Source organism: Petromyzon marinus, chromosome 3 (genome assembly GCF_048934315.1).
Source record: "Petromyzon marinus isolate PM22_M1 ecotype Great Lakes invasive population chromosome 3, UKy_Petmar_22M1.pri1.0, whole genome shotgun sequence".
Taxonomy (NCBI): domain Eukaryota; kingdom Metazoa; phylum Chordata; class Hyperoartia; order Petromyzontiformes; family Petromyzontidae; genus Petromyzon; species Petromyzon marinus.
The window spans coordinates 9,780,747-9,806,531 of NC_133669.1; the positions used below are offsets into that span (position 1 = coordinate 9,780,747).

The 25,785-nt window shown below is 50.4% G+C and overlaps 1 protein-coding gene across 2 annotated transcripts in view; it reads right to left on the bottom strand.

The window, feature by feature from the left end:
* Window positions 1–1,028: 1,028 nt before the first annotated feature.
* LOC116953254 (protocadherin-17-like) overlaps window positions 1,029–25,785 on the bottom strand; it is a 47,739-nt gene continuing 22,982 nt past the window's right edge. For both annotated transcript variants that reach the window (XM_032973304.2, XM_032973314.2), the window contains 5 exons: window positions 22,259–23,969; window positions 20,257–20,516; window positions 14,402–14,457; window positions 13,350–13,492; window positions 1,029–13,049 (listed from right to left, as the gene is read on the bottom strand). In XM_032973304.2, the coding sequence (XP_032829195.2) occupies window positions 11,665–13,049; window positions 13,350–13,492; window positions 14,402–14,457; window positions 20,257–20,516; window positions 22,259–23,969 (3,555 nt within the window). In that variant the 3' untranslated portion in view covers window positions 1,029–11,664. The remainder of the gene's footprint in view (window positions 13,050–13,349; window positions 13,493–14,401; window positions 14,458–20,256; window positions 20,517–22,258; window positions 23,970–25,785) is intronic.

Here is a 25,785-nt window from a genome sequence, read left to right on the forward strand (position 1 = left end):
GTTCGACCGGATAGTAGGGCTCAACTGGCGTGGCACAGGTTAGAGAATAGATGGACTGCTGTGTTACAGAAGAATGTGGAGTTGATTGGACTTGCCGATGACTGGTCCCAGCTGCGTCAAGATCGGCCTCTGTAGAGGAGGTTCGTGAAGGATGCTGCTGGGGAGTTGGAAGCAGTCGCCCTCCAGCAACAACGGAGGGGAGAGCATCGACGCTCACAACAACGAACAGAGCGTTGGGCGGTAAAACGCAGAGAGTTGGCACAGTGGGGAGCCCAGGTTATGCATCTGTTAGCCATCTCAGGCAGTCAACCCATGGCACCTGGGTCTGTCCCGTGACCTCCTGCTAGCAGCGAGCATTATACACTTCACGTGGATTCAATAAAGTGCACCTAGCCTGGCACAAGCGCCGTGGTGACGTCACTGCAAGTGCTGTTCGCGAGCACATTTTAAAGCCGGCAAAGCAGACAAGCGGTTGTAGTGGCCAGCACCACGCCCGGCCGCTGTTGTCTCCCCAATGCTGATGTCTACATACTTCACCGGGTACTCTGTTATGACTAAGTCGACATTAGGGAAGGCCCGGGACCCAGTTCAGATATTCGTCACTGATTGTGGCTGTGAATCTAACTTGGGTCGCCGAGTTCATAGCGAAGTGCACTCACCATTGTTGCAACTGTCACTGAGGTGGTAGGTGCTATCACCCTCGTCTGGTATGCAAGGGGCCGTGGGTTCGTATCGCGACCCTGACGCCTGCTGTATATTTTGAGTATGCTTGTTCTTCCCGTGGTCGCGTGGATTTTTCTCCGGGTCCTCCGGCTTTTCCTTCCACATTTAGAATCGACATCACCACGCGTTTAAAGTATTTTGCTGATTTACTGTACATGTACACGGGATGATAAGCCACTTCGTTGAGCTGTCATGTGTGGCCAGGTCACTTCTGAAAAAGAGCTATATAGCTCAGTGGGCTTTACCTGGTGAATATGACATCGTAAAAAATGGTTGGACCGCACATAGATACGCAGACAACCATGTCTTGTTTCTCAACGTAGCTTTAATAAACATTTAAATAGTATATACACGGATGTTAAATCACATTATAAATCTACCTGGAATCGAAGTCATCACACCTTTACGCCACGGATGTATCTGTGCACACGCACGGACAAAAATAAGTGACTTCTAACCCTTATTGATGATTATTATTGTTGAAACATTTCTTAAAGTTCGTCTTATCATTATAACATTTTTAAAATGCAAAACTCAAGGTGCCCCCCATGCTCAAATGAGTGCTGGATTGGTGCTCATCTCCATTGGCCAGTGGTGAGAATTCGACATTCTTAAGTGTAAATGCCATGGGTCAACTCAGCCAATCACCAGGTGAACGGTGGTAATGCTAGGAATGGACTGGCCTGTGCCATGGGAACGTGGAAATGTCCACTGCTAGCCTAGAAACTGCGAATGGAGAGAAGTGCTGTTCGGCACAGTCGTTTGAGCAGAGGGGAGACACTTCGTGACTTTGTCAATGAGAGAACTCATAACGCATTGACCATATAGACTTATATCCATTCATCATTAGACAATGTATATATTTGAAAACGTAATTTTTTTCATCATTTGTTGCAGATTTTTTTTAGGGGGGGCAAGCTGTTTAAATAACATTAAAAATAGCGCGATTTCTTTAGGTCCAAACGACAATACAATTTTATTCAATGTCCTTTACTTAACCACACTGGAGGCGGGGGCGGGGGGGGCTTTTTGGTTCATCGTCTCTGGCAAGGGAGTCCTGGACCATGCTCAAACAGGCAATGAGACAGCAGCCACTCTGCCCGTACTTGTACAGTAATCGTATTTTACAAGTTAAGTGCAATTAATTTGGAATTAATGTAACCAGGTTGGGAGGCCAGGAGGATTTGGTCACCTCCTGCAAAATGAGACATGGCCTGGCTGCTAATTCAAGCTGGGATACCAATATCAATACTCGGTGTTTAACATTTCAGCCGGAAACAATCCGGAACGCTATTCCAGGAATTACATCCGCCACGCCACATCCATCTCTCCTTATATTTGTTCTCATCGTTTTTTTTAACAAACTTTTATGTAGGATTAATATATAGGATACAATCATATAGGATATTATTATGGATATCTGTACCTTGTACTCTAGTGGTAGTGCCTTACGCTGATAATATATACTCCAAGCCAGTGTGGCAGCATTCCGGAAATATTTAGTGAGAAATTAAGCCCTGGTTATACTCGTAGTTATAATGATCGTTTTGTAATGTCAATAAAAAACTCAACTTAATATATTTTTTATTTTACCAGGTAAGGTCTACTGAGCTATACAGCTCTTTTTCAGTCGCGATCTGGCCACAAATGATGGCTCAACGAAGTGGCTCACCACGTGGAAATGTATTACATCCAAATGCTCTAAGCGAATGTTTCTAATTGTGGAGGGACAACCAGAGGAGCCGGAGAAAAATCCACGCGACCACGGGGAGAGAGACACGCAAACTCCGAATATACAGCAGGCGTCAGGGTCGGGATCGAGCCCACGACCTCCTGCATAGCAGGCGAGGTAGTTAACATCTCGCCACCGTGGTGCCCCAATTGAATTCGACTTCGGTTTCAATGGTCTTTATCCAAGTGATCATTGATTTCTTTTACAAATGCGACATGGAGAAATGTTAATGCTATACATGTAACGCTTGACCGCCACCCCCCACCTCTGTGCGATTCAAAGAATTATCACGACGATGTATTGCTCCGTCTCCTTTGTTCGGTCTTGTTTATTTGTCTCAATTGAGGACTGCCCTGGAAAATACTTGACAACCCCCAGCGTCTCGTTGTCCAGAAATCAGGGCTTTTTGTGCTGAGAGTAGGGTGCGTTTAAGTTCATAGGTGCGGCCATCTCCGTTGAGACTATGCAAATAAAAAATCAACTAGAGGGGGCGGAAACGATCTCAACGAAGCACCAGCATGGATTATCTTCACAATACGCACACTGTATATGCTTTTCGTGGGTTCTCATGTTTTTTTTTTCCTGGACAACCCTCATGCAATGTCCCCAATGGCCGAAAGCAAACATCATATAATTATAACATTATATGATTTGCATGCTTTATAAATTATTGATTCTTGGATGCATGACTCGGCATGTACTGTGATGATAAAATTTTATTTTGATCAATGAGTCATCAGTACATGCCTCTGTGGCACGCAGGCAGCTATCGATATAGGAATCTGTATTCATCATAATGAATTTCAATGCCTATATTTATCCAGGTGATATATATCTTTGAGATTAATGATTCATTTTTGAAGGGGGGGGGGGGGCGGTGGAGACCGTGACGAATATTGGTACGCAGAGACGGTAAATACTGATGAATTTTTATATTTTTTTTGCTAAAGACAATTTTAAATTACCTTCCTTGATTCAACCACGTGAGAGCCTACTTTAGGTTCGATATGCCTTTTCGAGATTTTGTAACATTTCTCTACAATTCAGAATTTGGCTCCCTTTCATTCACACTGGCGGCTCACAGTGGCCAACTCCCCAAGGCTCTGATGCGGTCGCTTGAACAGAGAGACGGGCACAGCCTCATTTGCTTGACCGCTGAAAGCGAGATGAACATCTTGATGAAGAGGCTTGGCAATTTGCCCCCGTTTGTCGATAAACACAGACAACCGGTAGCGTTCATCCGCACAAATAAAACGCACACAATTTTTTTTTTAAAACTGGACTCTACCCGCCCCCCCCCCTTTTTTAAATGCAATTTTCATGTCGCGATTTCAACATTAAAAATGTAGGTTTAAAAAAACCCGCCCCCCACCAGTTTTTACAACAACAACAACAACAACAAAATTTGCAATGAGAACTCGCCTTCACAGGGTGTCTAGTCGGTCGAATTTACAGCAGTTACATACGTTTTGATTGTGACTTCAACAAATGCCAAACAAGTGGTGGCCCACGCCATATATATTTTTTACACAGAGGCTCAAGTAATGGAGTGGCTGGCCCAGCTTATAAAAAAATAAATAATTAAATAAATATTAACACCCAGTTATAGTATAGCATTTCTTTTTTTTACTTCTAACATCTTTTAAACGCTTACCATAATTATCATAGTTTAAATCTAAGACTCACGGGAATGTGTGAAGTTTAAACGTGACACGGAGTAAACAACCACACGACTGAAATTTTGGCGGAAAAAAAGTTCTACTTTTGCGAAAAAATAAATTATTCACTGCGGCGAGAACTTTCACAACGAGGGTGATGCGGTGTGCCCGGGAGCCGCGGGGAGCCTGGCACCACCAAGGTCCTGGGTTTGAACCCCGGGTACTGGATGTTTCATAATGGTCGTGCCAGTACAGTGGTCTGGCACCACTGAGATTCTGGTGTCGAGTGCCTGGTTTCGTTATGGCCGTGTGAATAAATGCAACGAATATCACCGAGTTTGTGGGTTCAAGTCCTCGGTCGGTGAGTATCCATCCTCACGGTTTGAGCACTTGGGTTCGAGTCCAAGACTCTCATTCCAAACTGAATTAAATACATGAGTTTAATATAATTTCAATTTTGTGACACAATACAATGCAAGTGTTGTACAATACATTTTTGAATTTGTAAAGTGCCTAAATACATATTAATTGTATATTATCCTGGCTGAGGTTATGAAACTCGCTACAGAAGACAATCTGGGTCACACCATGCCAATGAGGAGTCTGATAATTGAGCCCAGAATCTCAGCGGTGGCTCACATTATTTCAAGACAAAATCCGGACATCATTTTGTTGCTCTTGCAATTGTCTAAAAACGAGCGCACAAGGTTGCCACTCGCAGACATGCAGCACGGTAGACGGAGCAGCCCAAGGGCACGGGGTTGCCGTGCCCAGTACCAACTACGTGCTCTCTCTCTCTCTGCTAGTGGTGACCTTCGCGCTCTCTTGACGAGTATAGCTTTCAGAGGGTTTTCTTCTATAGGCTGTGTTTAAATGCAAAAGCCGGTAAATATTATTGAGGTGGGGTGGGGGGGGGCTTAGCCCAGCCCTCACCACCTTTCGCCTGTGGGTGCTGGCTCAAATCGGAACAAAAGCTACCCTCCGCTCGGGTTAGATAGCCGAGCCGGGCAGTCCCGCGGATCCCACCGAATGAAAAGTCCTCGGCTCAAGCGTGCAGCCACACGAGGTGCAAAGCAGTCTGGGATTCTGATAGCTGTCGATCTGGGGTCTCCTCGATATACGTTCGCAATCGGGGGAACATCGATCGGCAGCTCTTGTGTTTCCTAAACGAATCCATTGTCTGAGTCGTGTCCGCATCTAAAGTGGGAAGACTCCCAGTAGCACCATTATTAGGCTGTGCACAGCTTATTCATTGTGCAGAGGCCACGATTGGTCTATGGCCAGGTTTCCGTAAAGCGTTTTTGTTGTTGGAAATGTTTATTTGAGGGAGTCACCACGAAAGGTTATACGGTACTTAGGACGTTTTTTTTGCAAAACCGTGGCCTTTGGGAAATCCTGAAACATCCTCCGCCACTTCCCCAAGAGTTCCGCTACAATAGGACAAATGGTGGCAAGGGGGCGATAATTTAACGGCAGCGGCAGTGATACACGCCTGTGAAGCAGCGGACAGTGATACTTTCCTAAAACAACCAAGGCTATTCGGCGAATCCCTCGGTCAAGCTTCACACGGCGAGAGATTGATATTTCTCCTCTGCTACTCCCATAATCCGGAACTTCCTTCCCCCAGCCATCAGAGCTGTCCTCGTGCCTTTTTTTATATTTCCAGGCTCAAGGCCCTGCTTTTTGTCCATCTGCTGATGAGTTGCTGCATGTTTCTCTTTAACATAAATATACTTATTGATTATGTGCAGCATCTTGAGCTGAGGTTGTATCTAGATGCTATACGAATAACCGATTGTATTTTTATGGTTCAGGCTCACTCCTTCTTTAGTCCAATTCCTTACTCGATTGCTTGCCTGTAGTCTCACAATACTCGCATCAACTCGTGATTCATCATTCAAACAAAACCACGCTAAGATGAATCACATTGGGGATTACGAATTAAAACAATGGAAATGTTATCCGCTACTCTCTAATTCTGATCATTACTACTATGTGCATTTCTAATTACTCTACCACTGCTGCCATCTGTACAAATTAAGAAAAAACTAACAGAGAGGTGTGATGGATGTTTCTCGAGTTCCCATTGTCCATCATATTGTGTTTGTACCGCACCGTAATTTATGGAATCATTGAGGCGTCACCTGTAGGATTCTCCATACTCTTTATTTTTTGGGACTCGTTTTCTTCCTGCGGTTATACCACGTGTAGTTGAGGCAACAAAGTAAGTCTGCCTCGGGCTTTCCAGTCTCGAGTCATAATGCGTGCAGGTAGATTAATAAAGAAACTGGTACGAGCTGGCAGTGGCATCATCACCAGTGCTATATAGAGACCCCATTGACTCAAGCAGCTATAGACTTGCACAGAGTCCCATAGACTTAAATAGAGACCCACAGATTAATACACGAATCCAATGAGAAACTGAAATGCACTGCCTTCGGTTTCATCATCAGTGCTAGAGACGTACAGACTCACTCACATAGCTAGCACAGAGGCCCTTAGACTCACGTAGAGACCAACTGAGAAACTCAAGTGAGCTGGCATTAGCTTCATCTTCCACGCTTTCTCCAGCAGATGGGCGAACGCAGCCTACACAGATTCCCAGGAGAACCTGGTCTGGTAGGGGCCCTGCACTGGTACAGCAGCATCATCATTGTCACCGCATGCTGCCTGTGCTTCAAATATCAATTAGTCCACGTGCACGTATTGTCATCTGAGACTGGAAAACCCGAGATGGATGTTGTGGCCTCGATCTGGAGCAAGAGACTGCCACCGGTAGAAACTGCTGTCTGCGATAGTTGGAAGAGCCTCCCACTGCCAGGCCGCGGGGAACGGTCCTGAAAGAGGCACCGCAGGACTCGCTTTCATCGGTGTCTCTACAATCACGCGACTTTCTTACTCCCGCATCCATCTGGCACTCCTTCACGCTGGCAAATTTAAGTTACAATTTGACCTTTTTTTTCATATTCAAATAACGTACTATGTATTAATGTGTAAAGTAAAAGAATCACCTTTTATTAAACTATGGTTACACGCATTTCGCCACCAGTATAGGTAACTTTATTGTGTAATCAACATTTTTTTTTAATATATATATAAAATAGCGGCTAAGGCCGTTTTAGAGCACTGAGCCAGCACTGCTGAACTCCTGAGTTCGAATCCAGAGGCGCCGAGTACAGAATAAACTGTGCAAATCATACCAGGAAGCGATTTGTGTTAAGCTCCGAAATCGCAAAGTGGGAAACCCCCCCGGAGCATTTGTGCAAGTCACTGCCACACAGTGGTTGCTAGAATTACGTCATAACTGCCACTCCACCAGCCAATCAGCTGCAAAGGAAAGTAAATCCTGGTGCAACGTGGCTGTCATCGTTGCATCAAGTCCCTGTGAAACATGGGCATCGTGAAGACATCAAGGCTCCTGTCTGTGGCAAGCTGTAAGTTAATCATGGTTTTTTATGAGTGTTCGAGCGTATTACTTTGCGTTGGAATGCATTTATGTGCGTGTGAGAGATTGCATTTTATGTGTTTGTATTTATCGTCTGCCGTGTCGGCCTTCATAGCTAATAAGGTGCTCGCTAACAGTCGGTTAAAAGGCTATATGGGGATATTTTTATTTATATATTTGTGACAGTATGTGTCTATGCTGTGCGTGTTTGTGTGTATGCATGCGTGCGAGTGTCTGTTATAGTGTGTCTGTGTGAATTTGTGATAGTGTCTGTGTGCGTGTGTTTGTGAGAGTGCAAGCGTGTGTGGACGTGAATGGCGGAATTGAGTTTGTTCCGCATCACTCGCTGGACCTCTCGTAAATGTGCGCTCCTAACTTTGTGTAAACCCCATAAGGGGGGTCGGAAATGTGGCAAATTGTGGCCTACACACAATGCACAAGTGCAGGATTTGCGTAAGCCGTTCGGTACTCGGGCCCCAGGTTCCGGTCACCCAATGATTCCACGAGATTTGCAAGTTGTACAGCATGCGTTAGACTAGTCACCAATGGCTCCACACCACAACAACAAAACTGTCGTAAAAATGTGGCGTTCTACTGAATGCCGCTCATCCCAGCTGCGAGCGACACAATTTGTACGCGTGGAGTTTGGCCGACTGACATGCGCAGCCCTTCTACAGAGCCCGAAGGCGCACCCGTCTCGTGTTGGACGACAGAAGCCAATTTGATCACGCCACGAGACTTCCCTGCTCAAGGAGTTCCAGAAGGAGGTGGTTTCTTTTCCCTATTATTTAGATTGTATTTCAGCAGGAAGGGACCAATATTCTGTTCGGCTCCAGTTCATTGGCGTCTTGGGACAAATTCCGAGCAGGCATGTAACAATTCACCCCAACAATTCATGGTCGTGGTTCGATTCGAGAATTGATACTTTTTTTGGTTTGTTTAAAAAAATATCTATTTTTCATTTGTTTAGTCTCATTTGTGACATCGGAATGAGATTTGCATAAAGCACAAAAAATAATCGATTAACGCTTGCACAGGTTCGATAACAATATGTATCGTGACCATGGGAATCGTATTTTTGTTTTTAAGTTGAACTCATTAATGGATTGTTACATGCCCAACGCCAACCAACTATGGAACAAAATTGCATTGTTTTGTCATTGGTCTCTTTCCTGTCATGGTTTTCACCAAACGCATTGAAGGAAAAACGCTTTTCGGAAACCCGGCAAGCTACATACGGATGCTCTGCGGCACCGCAGACTGCAGCTCAAGGCAGGGCGGGAAAGCGGGAGTGGGGAACCAAAAACAAACAGAAAAGAACGCATAGTTGTAACGAGGAAACTATTTGTAGGAAATTGGTCCGAACGATGACTCAGGGAATGAAGGAGGATGAAAGAGGGAGAAGGAGCGCAGGTTCGTGACGCGTACGGATATACAAGAACAAGACGGCAAACTCACACAGGAACGCTCACCACCGGAGAACACCGTCACTCGGGGCTTCATTTCCATCGGGGTCAGCGACCCGGACAAATATTTTCATATCTGGCAAAACCACATCCAGTATACCTCACTTAGGCCTTCGTACAAACCGTTGCCACCACCCATTTCTACTCGTTCCGTCCCAAGGACCACTCTAGTCTACCAACGGCCCAGAAAATATTCAACGAGAAATGAAGCCCCTGTCGACGTTTAAAACCCTGCACAGCGGGACGCATCCAAACGCCCCCTTGTCTTGACACTTCGGTTCCGCGTCCATTATTTTAGGGGTCGGAACACGTTGAGATTACTTATTAGCGCGGTCGATGGGAATGTTTTGCACGTGTGCGTTACAGAGAGAGAGAGACCATCTTTGTCTCGTTTGATCTGACATTCGGGTCTTGGGTCGAGGAACCGGGAGGTATAAGAGGGTTAAAGGGGTTGCCACCACCAACACCGCTGCTGCCACCGCTCACAGTCTCTCCCGCAGAACACTCAACTCATCTCTGCCCCAAACCCAGCAAAAAAATAAATTTAATTGCACGTATATAATATATCTTTTTTTTCGAGAACAATATGAAGTGCAATCACAAATTACCATTGGCGACTGATATAAATAACCAAAGGTTTTCCCCAGGTCCAAAGATAACTATATTTGTAAAACTCTAAAACTAATTAAGGCTCATAACCGTTCGCATCAAAATTATGGCGTTGATGTTCGAAGCCATGTTGGCGTGCTATTGTAAGAGTCATGTTGGCGTGCTATTGTTATTAAGAGCCGTGTTGCTGTGCCATTGCTATAAAGAGCCACGTGGGTGTGCTATTGTTAGGAGCCATGTTGGTCTGCTATTGTTAGGAGCCATGTTGCTATGCTATTGTTGTTAAGAGCCATGTTGGTTTGCTATTGTTATTAAGAGCTACGTGGGTGTGCTATTGTTAGGAGCCATGTTGGTCTGCTATTGTTAGGAGCCATGTTGCTATGCTATTGTTGTTAAGAGCCATGTTGGTTTGCTATTGTTATTAAGTGCCACGTGGGTGTGCTATTGTTAGGAGCCATGTTGGTCTGCTATTGTTAGGAGCCATGTTGCTATGCTATTGTTGTTAAGAGCCATGTTGGTTTGCTATTGTTATTAAGAGCCACGTGGGTGTGCTATTATAGGCAGCCATGTTGGTCTGCTATGGTTAGGGACCATGTTGCTGTGCTATTGTTATTAAGAGCCATGTTGGTTTGCTATTGTTATTAAGAGCTATGTTGGTGGTGCTATTGTTATTAAGAGCCATGTTGGTGGTGCTATTGTTATTAAGAGCTATGTTGGCATGCTATTGTCAAGAGCTGTGTGAGTATTGATTTCAGTTAAGGGCAAAGAAACAGAAGGTAAAACGTAATTTTCGTCTTGCGGAATCCACACCTCAACTGCAGAGAGGGGGGGGGGGGCGGTGGGAGTTTTGTGAGCGTGAACCAAACCTTCAGCTAACTTGAACAGGTATCCAACTCCAACCGCAGTGTCCACTCAGGGCACAACAGCCGCCCTCCCTTGAATGGAGTGTGCGCAGCGGGGTTATCAAAGTGACATAAACGTCTATGAGTGTAAACATCATATTCACTATTTTAAGATCACTTGAATAATAATCTAAACACAGACGTCACATAATAGATGTGTGCGAACGTGCACGCTTGGGTGCGTGCATGAATATGTGTGCGTACTCTCTGCTACGTCTGTCTGTCTCGTCTGTACGCCTGTCTGTCTGTCTGTAAGTTGCTCAGCGGAAGAAGTTGGGGTGTTGCTTAATGATGGGAGTGGTGCTTAAACTCTCTGTGGCAGTGCCATCGAGTTGGCACCGCTGATACCCTGATTTCGAATCCCGTTCTCCCTACCTGCACGAGTTTGACGAACCATGCGTGCACAACCGTTCACTTGTGTGTGCTGTTGTTTGCTCGCCAGCTGTCTGTCGTCCCGTCGTGTGTCCAAGGCTGGCTCAGCCATTCGTTTGTCAGTCCGTCCTTCTAATCTGAGCTGTGTCTCCTCCTTAACTGTAAATCCATTTATTTAAGTCTTAGCTGACTCTCTCTTTGTCATTAGTGCTCTGTCTGCCATCTGTTAATCCATCCTAACCACTGATCCTTAGTGATTTATCCATCTTAGCCATCTGTTTGACTCTCCGACTTTTTAAGTCTTGGCTAACCATCAGTCTTAGCAGTCTGCCTGCCTATTTTGGCCATAAATTTGTCCATCTTTCTTAGACCTTGCCCTCCGTTCATGTGTTCGTCCTCGTGTAAACTGTTAACCCATCCGTGTGCCTATCTGTGCGTCCATCCATACTTCTTAGTCCTAACCGTAGCCTTAGCTGCCGAGACATCAATTGTCGCCATCCATCTGTCCGTTCATCTTTTTTTAGTCTTTGCCAACTATTCACGACTCATCCCTCCCTTGGCCTTCCAACCACATTTTTAGTATCTGCCAACTATCTGTCGGCTGTGCATCCATCCACCCTTTGTAATCTTAACCATCCATATGTTTAAGCCGTCCATCCATCCATTTGTCCATCTGTCCATCTGTCTGTCTGTCAGTCATTTGTCCTACCATACATTAAGCCGGTCACCCATACACACCCTCTTACCCTGGCCCCATCTACCCGAGCTCCGTCTCATCCGTCTCTGCGTGCAGGGGCTCAGGGATTGTAGGTAGCCTGCGAGGGGGCCCCCCGGTAGCCGGACTGGGCGAGCAGCAGGCCTGAGGCCGAGGCCCGGCCTTGAAGAGGCCCTTGGTGTGGCCCTGCCTCGGGTGGGGGCGTGGTTTCATGAGGCCTCCCTGGGGCCTTGCGACCCCAGGAGGCCTGCAGAGGCTCACGTTGGCGTTGGCCTGGGGGTTGGACACGGGGTTAGAGTGTGGGTTCGGGGCAGCACTGGGGTTAGTAAATGCAGTGCTTGGGCTGCTGAGATTTGCACCGGGGTTACAGTGGGGGTTAGAATTTGGGTGAAGCCTTCCCGGGTTAGTGCTGACATTGGGCCGGTAAGCTTTTGGGTTGGCATTAGGGTTGGGGTCGAACCGCGTGTGCCCGGGCTCGGTGCCCTCCAATGGGTATGGGGTGCCCGCGTCGGCGTCAATGCCGGGGTCAGGGCCAGGGTAAGGACCGGGCCTGAGGACTGGCCGGGTGGCACCAAGGCTGTTGTCGGGGGACTTGGCAGTCGTCCCCGCGTCGGGGCCGGCACAGCAGGGTGCGGTGCAGGGCGGTAGTGGTGCACCTCGCTCATAGCGTATGCCGCTGTCACCACCGCCGCCACCACCAAAATCGGCTTCGTCATAATCGACGTCGCGGCTGAACGGCACCGTGAACTCTGTCTCGGCGCAGCCCCGGCCAGTGCCCGGAGGTGGCCGTGGATGCTTGGCCTCGTAGGCCGAGGCCTTCATCCCCCCACCTTGATCCCCGGCTTGACTTGACGACGACGACGAAGATAACGATGACGGAGGAGAAGACACGGGCTGCTTAGCGAGGGATTTCGACGTTGCCAGGGGCTGCCCGACAGACAACGGCGCCAGCTTGGATGTTTTAAAATCTTTGAGCGAGAGGCTCTCCGGAGGCTTGCCCGCCGAGGCCGACGAGATGGACGAGGAGGACGAGGACGAAGAGGAGGACGACGCTGAGGACGACGCCGATGATGACGATGAAGAGAAGGCCCCCAGGCTCTTGCCAAAGGTGGAGAAGGGGCCACGTGATTGGGCCAACGGCACTCGCTCAACGCCAGACTTTTCTGCCGGCTCCTCTGGCGCGCGGGTTCGTACTCCCACGGTCTTGGGAACCTCAGGCTGTGGCTGCTGCTGCTGGTGAAGGTGGTGGTGGTGGTGTTGGTCGGGCGGCTGGTGGCTGTGCTGTTGTTGCTGCTGTTGCTGCTGCCGGTGGTGAAGGTGGTGTTGGTGGTGGAGGTGGTGGTGGAGGTGCTCGTCGTGGGGCATCCAGCACGAGTCCGAGTGGCCCATGACGCGGCACTCATCCGTGCAGCGGACACCGACTTTTTCTGCGTGGTGCAGGGTTGGGAGTGGTGGGGGGTGGAGGTGGGGGGAGGCAGCAGCTTCAGGATTTGATACAGGTATTGGGGTGAGCGCTCAGGGTTCGTGTCCTGTGTGCGTTCTGCGTGTTGCACGTGTCCCCTGTGTCTCGTGTGTAATGTGTGATGCGTGTGCCCCACCACCTATGTGTCCCTCGTGTGGCCCTGGTGTGTCTCCCGGGTGTCTCCCCATGTGGCCCCCATGTATGGCCCCGTGTGTGTCCCCCTGTGTGTCCCCCTGTGTGTCTCCGTGTGTGCCTCCGTGTGTACCGTGTGGCCCGTGTGTGCAGGGCGGGCCGTGCGTGGGGCCGTCGGCTTCGCTGAGCGACCCCCGCGCCGTGTCCGCGTCACTGTCCGCGCCCGTGTCGCTGTCCCCGTGTCCGCTGTCCTTGAAGCTCAGCCTGTCTGCCTCGCTGTACACATCATCATTATCACCATCACAATCACCACTACCATCACCAGTCCTCTCAACATCGAAGGCATAATCAACATTACCAAGGTCAGTGCACGTCCGCCCTGATGTACAAATAATCACCATCGCCGACACCATCGTCATCAACAACAACAGCCATTCGCCACTAAGTGGCCATGTGCACTTTGAGACCACGTGATTTGTTGAAGGCTCATTAGCAGGAAGTCACGGGACAGACCCAGGTGCCATGGGTTGATTGACTGAGATGACTGGCAGATACACTATCTGTGCCCCCTACTTTGCCAACTTGCTGTGTTTTAGCTGCCCGGCACTCCTCTTGTTGTGAGCCTTGCTCTCTGCCCTTCGCTGTTGTTGGAGGGCAACTGGGAGGATTGGGATAGGGGGCTACTGGCCCTCCCTAATTTTTTGTCTTTTTCTATTATTGTTTTCCTTGAGTTCATTTGTTACCTAATCATAATTTTAGGACACGATAACGCTCATTAAAGATGCTCCAATATGACCAAAGCTCTTGCACACCATTTCGTTACTATCGCGTTACTATTGGGGATGATTAAAAGTGGCCACATTGACCGAAGCGTTGGCAAAAACCACGCTGGTGATCGCGCACCGCCTCTACACGGCGCAGAGCGCCGTCACCATCGCCGTGCCGGAGGGCGGCGCCGTGACCGAGACGGAGCAGCCACGAGGAGCTGCTGCCGCGCCAGGAGCTCTGACTTCAACCTCACCCACGCACAGGTGCCCCCACCTCCACCCTCCCTTTTTCCTTCACCCCCCCTTCTCCCTCCCGTGCGTACCTGTGTGCACAGTGCGTACCTGCGTGCACAGTGCGTACCTGCGTGCACAGTGCGTACCTGCGTGCACAGTGCGTACCTGCGTGCACAGTGCGTACCTGCGTGGAGGATTTCGGGCCCCCAAAGCCCCTGGGTCCAGGTACTTGTGAGTCCTCTGAAAAAAATCGTAACATGTGACCAGTCAGTTACTCAACAGAGTCGAGGGCAGTTTAACATGTAGTCTCGGGCCCAATCAGGTGATTTAAGTTCATAAGCTAATCAGAGTCTTTGGTGACTGAAATGTTGTTACCTGTCTACGAGCTGATACACGTGTGCTGGGTTATGGCAATTATGCGAAATCTTAACTAGGGAAGATCCATCTCAGTTGAATGAACAGTTTAATGCACTTCATAGGACCTCCTTTGCCAGGACCAAAACATGAGAATAGGTTTTCCCCTTTTTTCTGGTAACAAAACAGGTGTTGAGATGTTAAAACACCAAATTGAAACATTTTACAAGGATTCGTGTCTGCATTAACCACAATACTTGCGGTCAGAATGCAAAAAAAAACATACTCCAAAAGGCGTCCTCTGGTATAAAACCGTTTTGAGACGAAGCTCAAAAGAAAGCTGTCTCTGGTGTGGACCAATCAGTTTCAAGGACAATGCATATATTATCAGAGTATGTTTTTTGTTTGCATTCTGACCACAAGTATTGTGGTTAATGCAGACGTGATTCCTTGTAAAAGGTTTCAGTTTGGTGTTTTAACATCTTAACACCTGTTTTGGCGCCAGACAAAAGAGGAAAACCTCTTCTCAGTTTAATGCATTGTTATGATAAATAAATCAAATTAAATTATTCAGATGCTGGGGCCTTTCTCACCTGGTCCCCATGGGTGGGAGAATTAAAGCTCTTCCCAGCATCTTTAATTAAACGTCAATTAGCGCGGAGCACTGCAGCTCGTTAGGCCAATTATGACGCACGCGCCAGTGTACGATCTGTTTTTGCTGGACCAGTGAAACACACACGCACTCTGCTCGCACCATCACTGCTAACACACGCACACAGCCACACGCACACAGCCACATGCACACAGCCACAACAACAACAACTGCCATTCGCCACTAAGTGGCGGTGACGTTACCACGACGCTTGTGCCAGGCCATGTGCACCTTGAGGCCACGTGAAGTGTCGAACGCCCGCTGGCAGGAGGTCACGGGGCAGACCCAAGTGCCACGGGTAGACTGACTTAGATGACTGAGATGACTGGCTGATGCACCACCTGTGCCCCCTACTGTGCCAACCTGCTGTGCTTTAGCCACCCGGCGCTCCGCTCGTTGTTGTGAGCGTCGCTCCTCCGCTCTCCGTTGTTGTTGGAGGGCGACTGCCTCCAACTGCCCAGTAGCATCCTTCACGAGCCTCCTCCACAGAGGCCGATCTTGACACCGCTGGTACCAGTCATCGGCAAGTCCACTCAGCTCCACATCCTCCTGTACCACATCACTTCATCTCTTCTCTAGCACGTGCCGCGCCCGTTTAGAATCCCTCGATCCGGCCGAACAAAAGCTGTTTAGACATGCGGTGGCTGGGCATGCGGGCTACACAGCCTTGCCTGCTGGAGGAGCTCACCGATGGGACTTTGTCCAGATCCTTCAAGGATTTGTGAGCTCCTCACACAATCCAGCCTGGTTAAACCCAGGATGGTTCGTAGGCAGGCCACCCTAAATGTTTCTAACTGGCGAAAATGTTCCATTAGGGGGGTCCACGTTTCGCAAGCGTAGAGAAGGGAGGGAATGACTGTGACCGAGAAAACCTGAAGCTTAGTGCGGAGCGACAGACCAGGTAGCTTCCACACTGCGTTACGCAGCCGATGAAAAGATAATACCGCTCGCCTGATTCGGAGTGAGACCTCTGCTGTCAAACTGGAGCGGTTCATGAGCACACTGCCCAGGTATGGGAAACTCTCCACTCTCTCCACAACTGCTAACACACACACAACGACACTCACACTACTCACACCATCACTGCTCAGACACAGCCATACCCACACTGCTCACACCATCACTGCTAACACATTCACCCAGCTGCACATGTGCCCACAATAAAGTGAAAGATCCCCTGTAATAGCCTTTAAGCAGACTTTTGAGGCATGGGCTGTTAGCGAGCGCCCATTAAGGCTGGCACAGCACACAAGGGGCCTGGTGTGGTCAGAACGGCGCCCGACTACCGTTGTCTCCCCAGTGCTGATGTTTACACGCTGCACCAGGTACATAACTCATTTATGGCTCAATGACCGATGAGGATGAGGTGGATCTATCCGGTGGGTGTTGAGAAGGTGTACGAGAAAGTGGATGAGCAGCGGAGGTTGAGGACGAGATGCAGGCGGTGGAAGATGTGCACGAGGAACTCGAGCTGTCGTCGGAGGAGCAGGAGAACGAGGAGAACGATGAGCAAGAGGAGGTGCAAGTTGAAGTTGGAGGAGGAGGACGTACAGAATGTGCATGAGGAGGGAGTCCAGGAGGAGGGAGGAGGAGATGCAGGAGGCAGTGCCGTTACTCTGACAACGAATTAAGCATCGGGAAACGTGAATTAATCTCCGCCACTGGACCACACCGCTTCAGCACCGGCGATAAATCTTGCTGCTGGGAGGGAAATTTGCGCAAGTAAACGGCAATTACCACGCGGCAACGCGGCGCTGCGACGACTCGCGCTGTGAGACTACGGTTAAGTGGTTCTCCATAAGGTAATAAACTAATAATAATAAATAATACAGAAATTATTTTTTTGAAAATAAACAAAAGTAGGTAAGGACAATTAGACTAATTAATCACCAAAAGTCAACAATATTGTAATGAACGCATTGTTTTCATAATATAATATGTTCCAAACGTATTTATTTTAGGCCAATACGTGGATCAATTAAAATGTCGTGATCACCGATCGGCCACGATCGATCCACTGCTAAAGGCCTCCCCCCCCCCAAGTTGTTTTTTTGTTGTTTAACCAGCTGGTGAGAACTCAAAAGGCCAGGATAGGCCGGTCTCATTTTCAAGAGTGACCTGCGTCGCTAAGATAACAAAGAGCAAAACAAAATAAAATGAAGCAACGGAACGAATAAAAATTGGAGCAAAAACAACGGCGTCACAAGAGGATTTGAAAACAGTGCACAGACATAAATCAGTGTTAAGTAAAAACATACATTTCCTGTCACGAAAGTTGCCATGGACAAATTAAATTTCCGCTTTCGTCGTAAAGGAAGAGTCATCCGCAAATATGGAAAAATGGCTTTCCTAATATCTCCGGGATTCGGACAGAGCGTTTTATGGCAGAGTTCATCAGGTAGAGTTTTCGAGCTCACACAAAGGCTTCCAAAACGCTACCAAGTTTAAGATCGTTCAGGAAAACTAAGAAAGCATGAAACCCCCAAATCCTACGATCACAGCAATCCGAACGCACCCAATCTGATCGGATCTCAGAAGCTAAAGCAGCTGTGAGGCTGCTTAGTACCCGCATGTTGTAGGCGTGGGGCTGTGAGATGGCCGGGAAATTTTGCAGCACAGCAATGGATTCCTATCATCTTCTTTCGTCTGGCAAGGTGACATTTGCAACGCTGTGTGTGGATATCGAAGTTATTGTGCCACTCAGTAGTCTCCGGAAGCTCGGTGGATCTCGGTGATATTGTCCGGGAATCGCCAGTGTGGGCAGTGTTGAGTGATCTGATCCATGATGTGAGTCGTCGGTGTCGTGAGCAGTGATGGACCATGTAATCCATGGTCTGTGAATCGCCGGTGTCGTGAGCATTGATGGATCATGTGATCCATTGATCTGTGGATCGGTGTCGTGGGTAGTGTTAGATCATGTGATCCATGGTCTGTGAATCGCCGGTGTCGTGAGCATTGATGGATCATGTGATCCATTGATCTGTGGATCGGTGTCGTGGGTAGTGTTAGATCATGTGATCCATGGTCTGTGAATCGCCGGTGTCGTGAACATTGATGGATCATGTGATCCATTGATCTGTGGATCGGTGTCGTGGGTAGTGTTAGATCATGTGATCCATGGTCTGTGAATCGCCGGTGTCATGAGCATTGATAGATCATGTGATCCATGATCTGTGGATCGGTGTCGTCATCCATGGTCTTATAATCTATAAGACCATGGATCACATCTACTGTATCTATACTTGATCACGTATAGTTAGTACGGGTTGGTGAAAGTGGACACCCAGGACCGATTCAGATACCACTCACTAGTAATGTTAACCTTGGGCAGGAATTGAAATCAGGTTGTTGAGTTTATAATGCAATGTGCTAACCACTGTGCCACCGCTCCACGGGCTACAAAAGCCACTTTCTTATGTTGTGAGTTGTTGTTTTCATAATATAAGGCAACCTTGGGATGGTTTTGTTCAGTGTCTCTGACACAGCTATTATGAACAAGGGCTTGAATCCAGGACCTCAGTAACGCTGGATAGTGTCTCTGAAACGTCCATTATTATGAGATCCCTTTGAGATTCTGACGCCCAGACCTAGGATTCGAACCCAGGATCTCACGCAGTGCTGATCATTGTCTCTGACACGGCCGTTATGAACTTCCCGGCACGCCCAGCTTCTCCTGTTATGGGAACGTCTTAATGTGCCTCTGATGTGGACGGGTCTGTCTTCCGCTATTTACCAGGTGATTCATTATTAAACGCTAAGCTGCCACGAGGCCACTTTACTCCCAGTTCATCAATATCGCTTATCGCCTCTCCGTCTCCGACACTGAGAGGACTTGTTTTGTCTCTGAAAAATTCACGAGCAACACCTTTGTCGCCAACAATGTACATGTAAACACACACAAACACACGATACCCATACAGAGTTGCATACCCATATATACCCACACAAGGAAAAAGATCCCCCGCATATCCTCAACAGGTTGTTCAGGCAAGTGCTGTTGGCGAGCACCTATGTCAGCCGACACGGTGCACGATGGAGTGGTGTGGCCAGAAACACGCCCAGACGTCTTTGTCTTCCCGGTGATGGTGCGATGCTTACACACCACACCAGGTACTCGTACCAACATCCATACAAATACATAAACACACACACACAGGTCCTCACACACGTTCACACAAACGCACTCACACGTGTCGTGAGGTTAACTCAATATTAAATGGGCACATGGTGCAGTTACATGACCCCTGTCCTGCCCATATCCCGATTCTTCAGGGTTCTACCATTGGCTGCCCAAAGGTCCACAAAGGCTCTGGGGATTGCCTATGCTAGAGGTATGGCTCAATTAGATGTAAAGAGGCACAGCTTGGTGAGATGAAAACGACATAAATTAGAGAGATGAGTGGACTAGAGAAGAGAAGGCCTGATCGGTTATCTAACGTGTAGAGACCCTATGATGTCATGATGCTCTGTGATGTCGTAACATCACGTCATGTAGCCCACCAGCACAAACATTGGAACGTTGGTCCAACGTTGGTCCAACCGTTTCAACCATATGCCACTGTTGGCCAAATGTTGCATGATTACTTGGTTGCGATATTCCATGCAACCTTATACCACCTCGACGCCTGTACCATCCATAGGCTTGCGCCATTTGCCGCCCATGTGTGTGTTTACGTGAACGAGTGTATGGCCGTGGGTTTTGTGTTTGTTTTTGCCGGTGTGGGTAGCAGTGGGGCAGTGGTTAGCACAGCGCAATGCGACCCGAGTTCGATTCCCACTCAAAGCCAACATGGTGACGAATACGTCAACCGGTCGTGGGTGGACCTCGCCTAGGTCGACTCGGCCTTAAATAAGTACCTGGTGCCGTGTGTACACATCCACATTGGAGAGACAAAGGCGGCCAGGCGTAGTGCTGGCCACCCACCTGCCTCGTATGCCATGCCGGCCATCATATGCGCTCGCTAACTGCACTTGCCACAACAGTCTGTTACAGACTAAACGAGGAGGATCTTTGTCTTTGCTTATGGCGGTACCGCTTGCTCAGGTCCCACAGGCAGGAGGTCCGGCTGGCGGCTCCCGCACGCGGCGCCGTCGGTGCGGACGGCGTAGACGGAGGCCCTGCGCTCGCCCGCGCCTGGCCCCCCCGTGCCCCCGCCGGCGCCTCCTCCTCCTCCACTGCCGCCGCCGCCGCCGCCGCCCTCCTCCTCCACGTCCTTGCACGGGACGGTGGCCTCGTCCGCCTGCCGCGTCATGGTCAGCTCCGACGGTAGTAGCGAGCGGTACACACTGGGCTCTGCGTGCACGCACGGCGCCGCTGTGGTCAGCGCCGCAAACGTCCGGATCGTCGCGTCACGTCGTCGACATCGTAAACGTTGTCGGCGTCATGCAAGTCACCTGCACTAGCAGCAGCATCATCATCGTCAGTGTTGTCTACGTCGTCGCGTCATCCATATCGTCCGCATCATCGGAATGGTTCACATCATCAACTTCTTTCACATCGTCGGCATCTCGCAAGCCCTAATCTGCTGATAAGACACCGCAGCGTTACAGAGTTTTCTCGTATTAAACTAATGCTGCCAGAAGTCCATGTGGCCAATGGGGTTTGTAAATTTTAGATTTCTTTTGAGTGTGCTTCATAGTATTATTACCTATACACATATTCTCAACGATACTTAATTATAATTATATCAATTTACATCTGTGTTTTTCTTCTCAAACCTGAATCCTAACTGAAATCAAGAACATAGATAATTATTGGTGATGAAAGAACAGAGCCCGAGGTGCATCGAAAGAGATTAAGGAGAGACGCGCAAACATGTATCATATGCTACGTCAAAGATCCAGTCTCAGAACTAAGCCAAGAGATGTGAAGTGCTGGCAAGCACTCGCTGGAGCAGATAAATTAAGTAAATTCGATCATATCTTGAAATATACATCACACACGAAAGACATTCCGGGCATCTTCTATAACAGGAATTGACGTGCGACGCCAGCTCGCGAATTACAAACTGTTGGCTCAACAAGCAAGTTTTTCTAAACGATGACCCTCGTTTTGAAGGCCAAAAACAGCGGGACTAGCACACGTGTCTGCAAGTGAAGAGTCCTCGGGGCGTGGTTGCACTCCGTTCGCTCTCGATTACTCGGGCGACAATATGGTGGAGGCGGCGCTGGGTATGATCAACCACACAGCCCCCCCGGCAGGGTCACACAAAAAGGATCCTCGAAGAGGCCACCAGTGGCAGCGCACGTGACGAATGTCTCCGCCCCGCCTGGGTCCGGTGGCCAAGAGCGGCAGCTCCCGTGACCTCTCTGGACCGGCGCGCCACCACCGTTGACCCTCGAGCATTTTTCACTGAGCACCGTGCACCACCAACATTTCCCCCCCCCTTGAATTAAAACTATTCTTAATAGCAACAAAAAAACCCGCGGTGAAATGTTAATCAAATATGCATTTGAATAAATGCAAACACACACGGACATTCGGATGTGATATCGAAACATATCGTTTTTACCTTCGAAGAATGAGGGTGAAGACATGGAATGCGTTCGTCTTGTTTGCTGCTTCATAAAGTAATCGGTTTACTTACGGTCGGTCGTGTTTGCGGTCACATGGGTACTGACCCGTGACGAATGAGCGGCAGCTAATAATTAAACCAGGGTGCGTATAATTACAATTCATGTATATATTACGAAAGGTGTCATGGGTTGGAGAGGACTTCATCCAGCAGTGGATGGGTCATGGACGATAATGATGATGACAGATACTTGGAGGTGGTCAAGAGATAACTGCTTTGTGGTCAACCATTTATTGCTTGCTGTTGACCTGGTAATTGCTGCCCATTATGAAAAGCATACTCTGTTGTTGAACCAGGAGCTCAGGGGCCTTACCGTCAGCTCCACCAAAACAAAGCTCCCTCACCTCTCCAGGTGTCATGCTATAGTTGTGGTAATGATGATAATGATGATGATATCTAGAACCCGGCTCATGTACTACACCGCCACTCCCTGCGCCGCTGTGTCTGCACGTTCACCCACCTCGTCCCAGTGGTGGCGTGACGGGCTTCTCACACGCCCCGACGTCCCTCTCCCGCTCGCGCCTCCGCTCACGCTCCCGCCTCCGCTCGCGCCTCCTCTCGCGCTTGCTGTGTCCGTCCGCGGGCGGCCGCGCCTTGTGGTGCTTGCAGCGCAGCGCGATGGCCACCATCGCCATGAGCAGCGCGAACGACACCGCGCCCAGCGCCGCGATGATCACAAATGACGTGGCGAAGGCCCTGCCCCCGTCGTCGTCGCCGGTGCCGCCCCGACCGCCGGCGCCGGCGCCGCCAACACCACCGATGCCGACGCCGACGCCACCGCCGTCTTCATAAATCCGGTGGTCGCCCTCTCCGCCAGCGTCGCCTACTCCAGCGTCAGGCCCTGCCTCGGGGTCGGACACGAGCACGGTCACGGTGGCCGTGGACGTCACCGCGGGCGCCGAGGAGTCGGAGACAGCGGCGGCAGAGGTGGAGGCGGCGTCGCAGCCGGCGCCGCAGTCCGTGGCAGTGACGAGGAGGCGGAACCGCGCGGCGCGACGCGGGAGGTCGCGCGCCGCCCTCACGTCGCCCAGGCGAGGGTCCACGCGGAACCAGCGCGCCTCGTTCCCCGCCGCGATGGCGTAGCGCAGCCCCGAGCTGGTGCCCACGACGTCGGAGGCGCCCCCCTCGCCTCCGCCGGCCCCTGCCCCGGCGACGCTTTCGTCCACGCCGTCAACGTCGTCGAAGCCGTCGGGATCGCGGGCGCGCAGGCGCAGGACAAGCGAACCCGCGGGCAGCCCTGCCCGCGCGCTCACCACGGCGCTGCGGTTGGCGCCCATGTCGGGCGACACGAACTCGGGCGCCGCGCGGTCACCGCCGTCGTCGACGGCGCCGTCGCCCACCACGAGCACGGTGACGGCGGCGGTGGCCGAGAGCCGCGGGTGACCTCCGTCGCTCGCCGCCACGCCGAACAGCAGCCGGCGGCGGCGGCCGCGGTCGAAGCTGCGCAGCGCATACACCGCGCCGCTCGCCGGGTTCACGGACACGTAGGTGAAGGCCGGCATGCCGTCCAGCGTGGCCTCCACCAGCGAGTAGGAGACGGCCGCGTTGGCGCCCTCGTCGGGATCGCTGGCGCTCACCGAGCCCAGGTAGGCGCCGGGGATGTTGTTCTCGCCAACGCGGAACACGTAAGAGGGGCGCGAGAAGCGCGGGGCATTGTCGTTGACGTCGGCGAGGCGTACCGAAAAGGTCGCGGTGGATGACAACGGCGGATCGCCGCCGTCCGTCGCCACCACCGTGAGGTTGATGAGCGCCGGCGTGTGCAGCGGCGGCTGCTGCTGCTGCTGCTGCAGCTGCTGCTGGTGGTGCTGGTGGTGGTGGTACGGTCCACCGGTGCCGGCACCGGTGGCGGCAGCGGCGGAGCCAGTGGCGAGGCCTACGAGGCTCTCGCGGTCAAGCGGCCCAGAGGTGACCAGCGTCCAGTCGTCGCCTGACGGGCGCAGCTCAAACGGGAGCCGCATCGGCATCGTCGCCGCCGTCATGACCGTCGTTGGCGATGACGAAGAGGAGGAGAAGAGTGGGGGGGCGGTGTCAGCGAGGGTGCACGTCACCTGCCCGTTGGGGCCCGAGTCGCGGTCGGTGGCGCGAATGAGCGCGAGCAGCGTGCCGGGCGGCGCCCCCTCCGACACCGAAACCGGCTCCCCTGGGCCCGTGCTGCGAGCCAGAGGCATGATCTGTGGAGAGGAGGGGTCAAAGCCAAGGTCCAAAGGTCACCACAAGGCTGTTGATGCCACCACATCCCGACACCGCGTCCTTTCTTGCTTCTGCCGGACACCTCGGCTGTTGCGCAGTCTACACTTGACCTAGAGGGTCCGATCTTACGTTTCATCGTCATTGCTATGGTCAGTCCACTCCAGATTGAGGGCCTCCCTGAGCTGTTCGAAGGCCTCCTCAAGCTTAAATGTGCAGCTGCTGCGGTGCGACAGATTAGCACCTGTGGCACATTAGGAATGGACCACTCTTTTAATAAGTCCTTATGTGCTGTGCAGTACATCAATGCACGTGTGTACACCAGCATGTGATGACTGAGTTGGACCTTTGATTAACCGGACGTGTTCACCAGTCACGTGGTTAATGGCGACTCGGTTGCGGATTGCTGTGTGTGACACCACGTGCTGTTGCATTTTGCAGATGAACCACAATAAATGTGTTTGTCCTCGATTTGGAGCACCTGCCCACGTCCTTCATTTCGAGTGTGCAACGCACTGGGGGAGGAACAAGGTGGCTGGGCACTGTGTCGACCACACCACCCGCTGGAGCGCTGTGCCGGCCGTCATAAGTTGCTCCCTAACAGCATTTTCCCCAACAGTCTGCCTACGGAGGATCTTTGTCTTCGTTATGTACCTCGCCGTATGAGTGTGAATGTGTGTGCTGTGTGTATATAGGTCGACTGAGCCTCAAATGAGTACTTGGTTGAGTTGTGTAAACATTGCCACTCGGGAGACAAAGGCGACCAGGTGTGGTGCTGGCTACCCAACCCCTTGTGTGCTGTGCAGGCCTTCATAGGTGCTCACTCATAGCACTGCTATGAGCTATACGGGGTGGGAGGGGGGGGGGTCTTTATCTTTGTGTATATAATACATGTATTGAGTTTGTGTGCATATATAGACGTTTGTATGTCTTTGTGTATATAACGTGCATGTATGTTGTGCTGTGAGCATGTCAAATTTTACTTCAGTTTAAGTTTAATGGGCTTGCACAGATGCTGATGGAGCAGCCACTCGGGATTTGAGTGTTGGTGTTTGTGCCAATCGAAATGAAATCTGAGAACCCAAGATTGATAGAACAGTGTAGCGGTGTTGCGGTGGCTATCGTATTGCGCTATGAACCCAGCAACCGGAGTTCGATTCCTGGCCACAGATAACATCAGTGGTGAGTGGTATCTGAACTGGTCCTGGGTTCCCCCCCCCCACCCCTTCACCAACCTGCACTGGCCAGCGAGGTGAAGTATGGTCAAACAACCCCGATGACTGACGTGGCATGGGGAGGCCTTTATCCAGCCGTGGATTGTCAAAGATTTGTACACAGAGGGCCATATACAGCATCATAACCACCACCACTAGCTGTTGATGATGATGCTGTTGGTAACAATGTCGATGAGTATTGATGATGCTGCTACTGCTTATTGTTGATCGTAACGGTGCGTATTGATGATGATGATGATGTCGGTGGTGTTGCGGGTGATGATGGTGAGTGATACCGGTAACGATGTCGGTACATGGTGATGCCGCTGCTGCTGCTGCCTGTTGTTGGTGCTAACAATGCCGGTGCGTCTTGATGTTGATGATGCTGCTGCCTGTTGTTGGTGCTAACAATGCCGGTGTGGCTTGATGTTGATGATGCTGCTGCCTGTTGTTGGTGGTAACAATGCCGGTGCGCCTTGATGTTGATGATGCTGCTGCCTGTTGTTGGTGCTAACAATGCCGGTGTGGCTTGATGTTGATGATGCTGCTGCCTGTTGTTGGTGCTAACAATGCCGGTGCGTCTTGA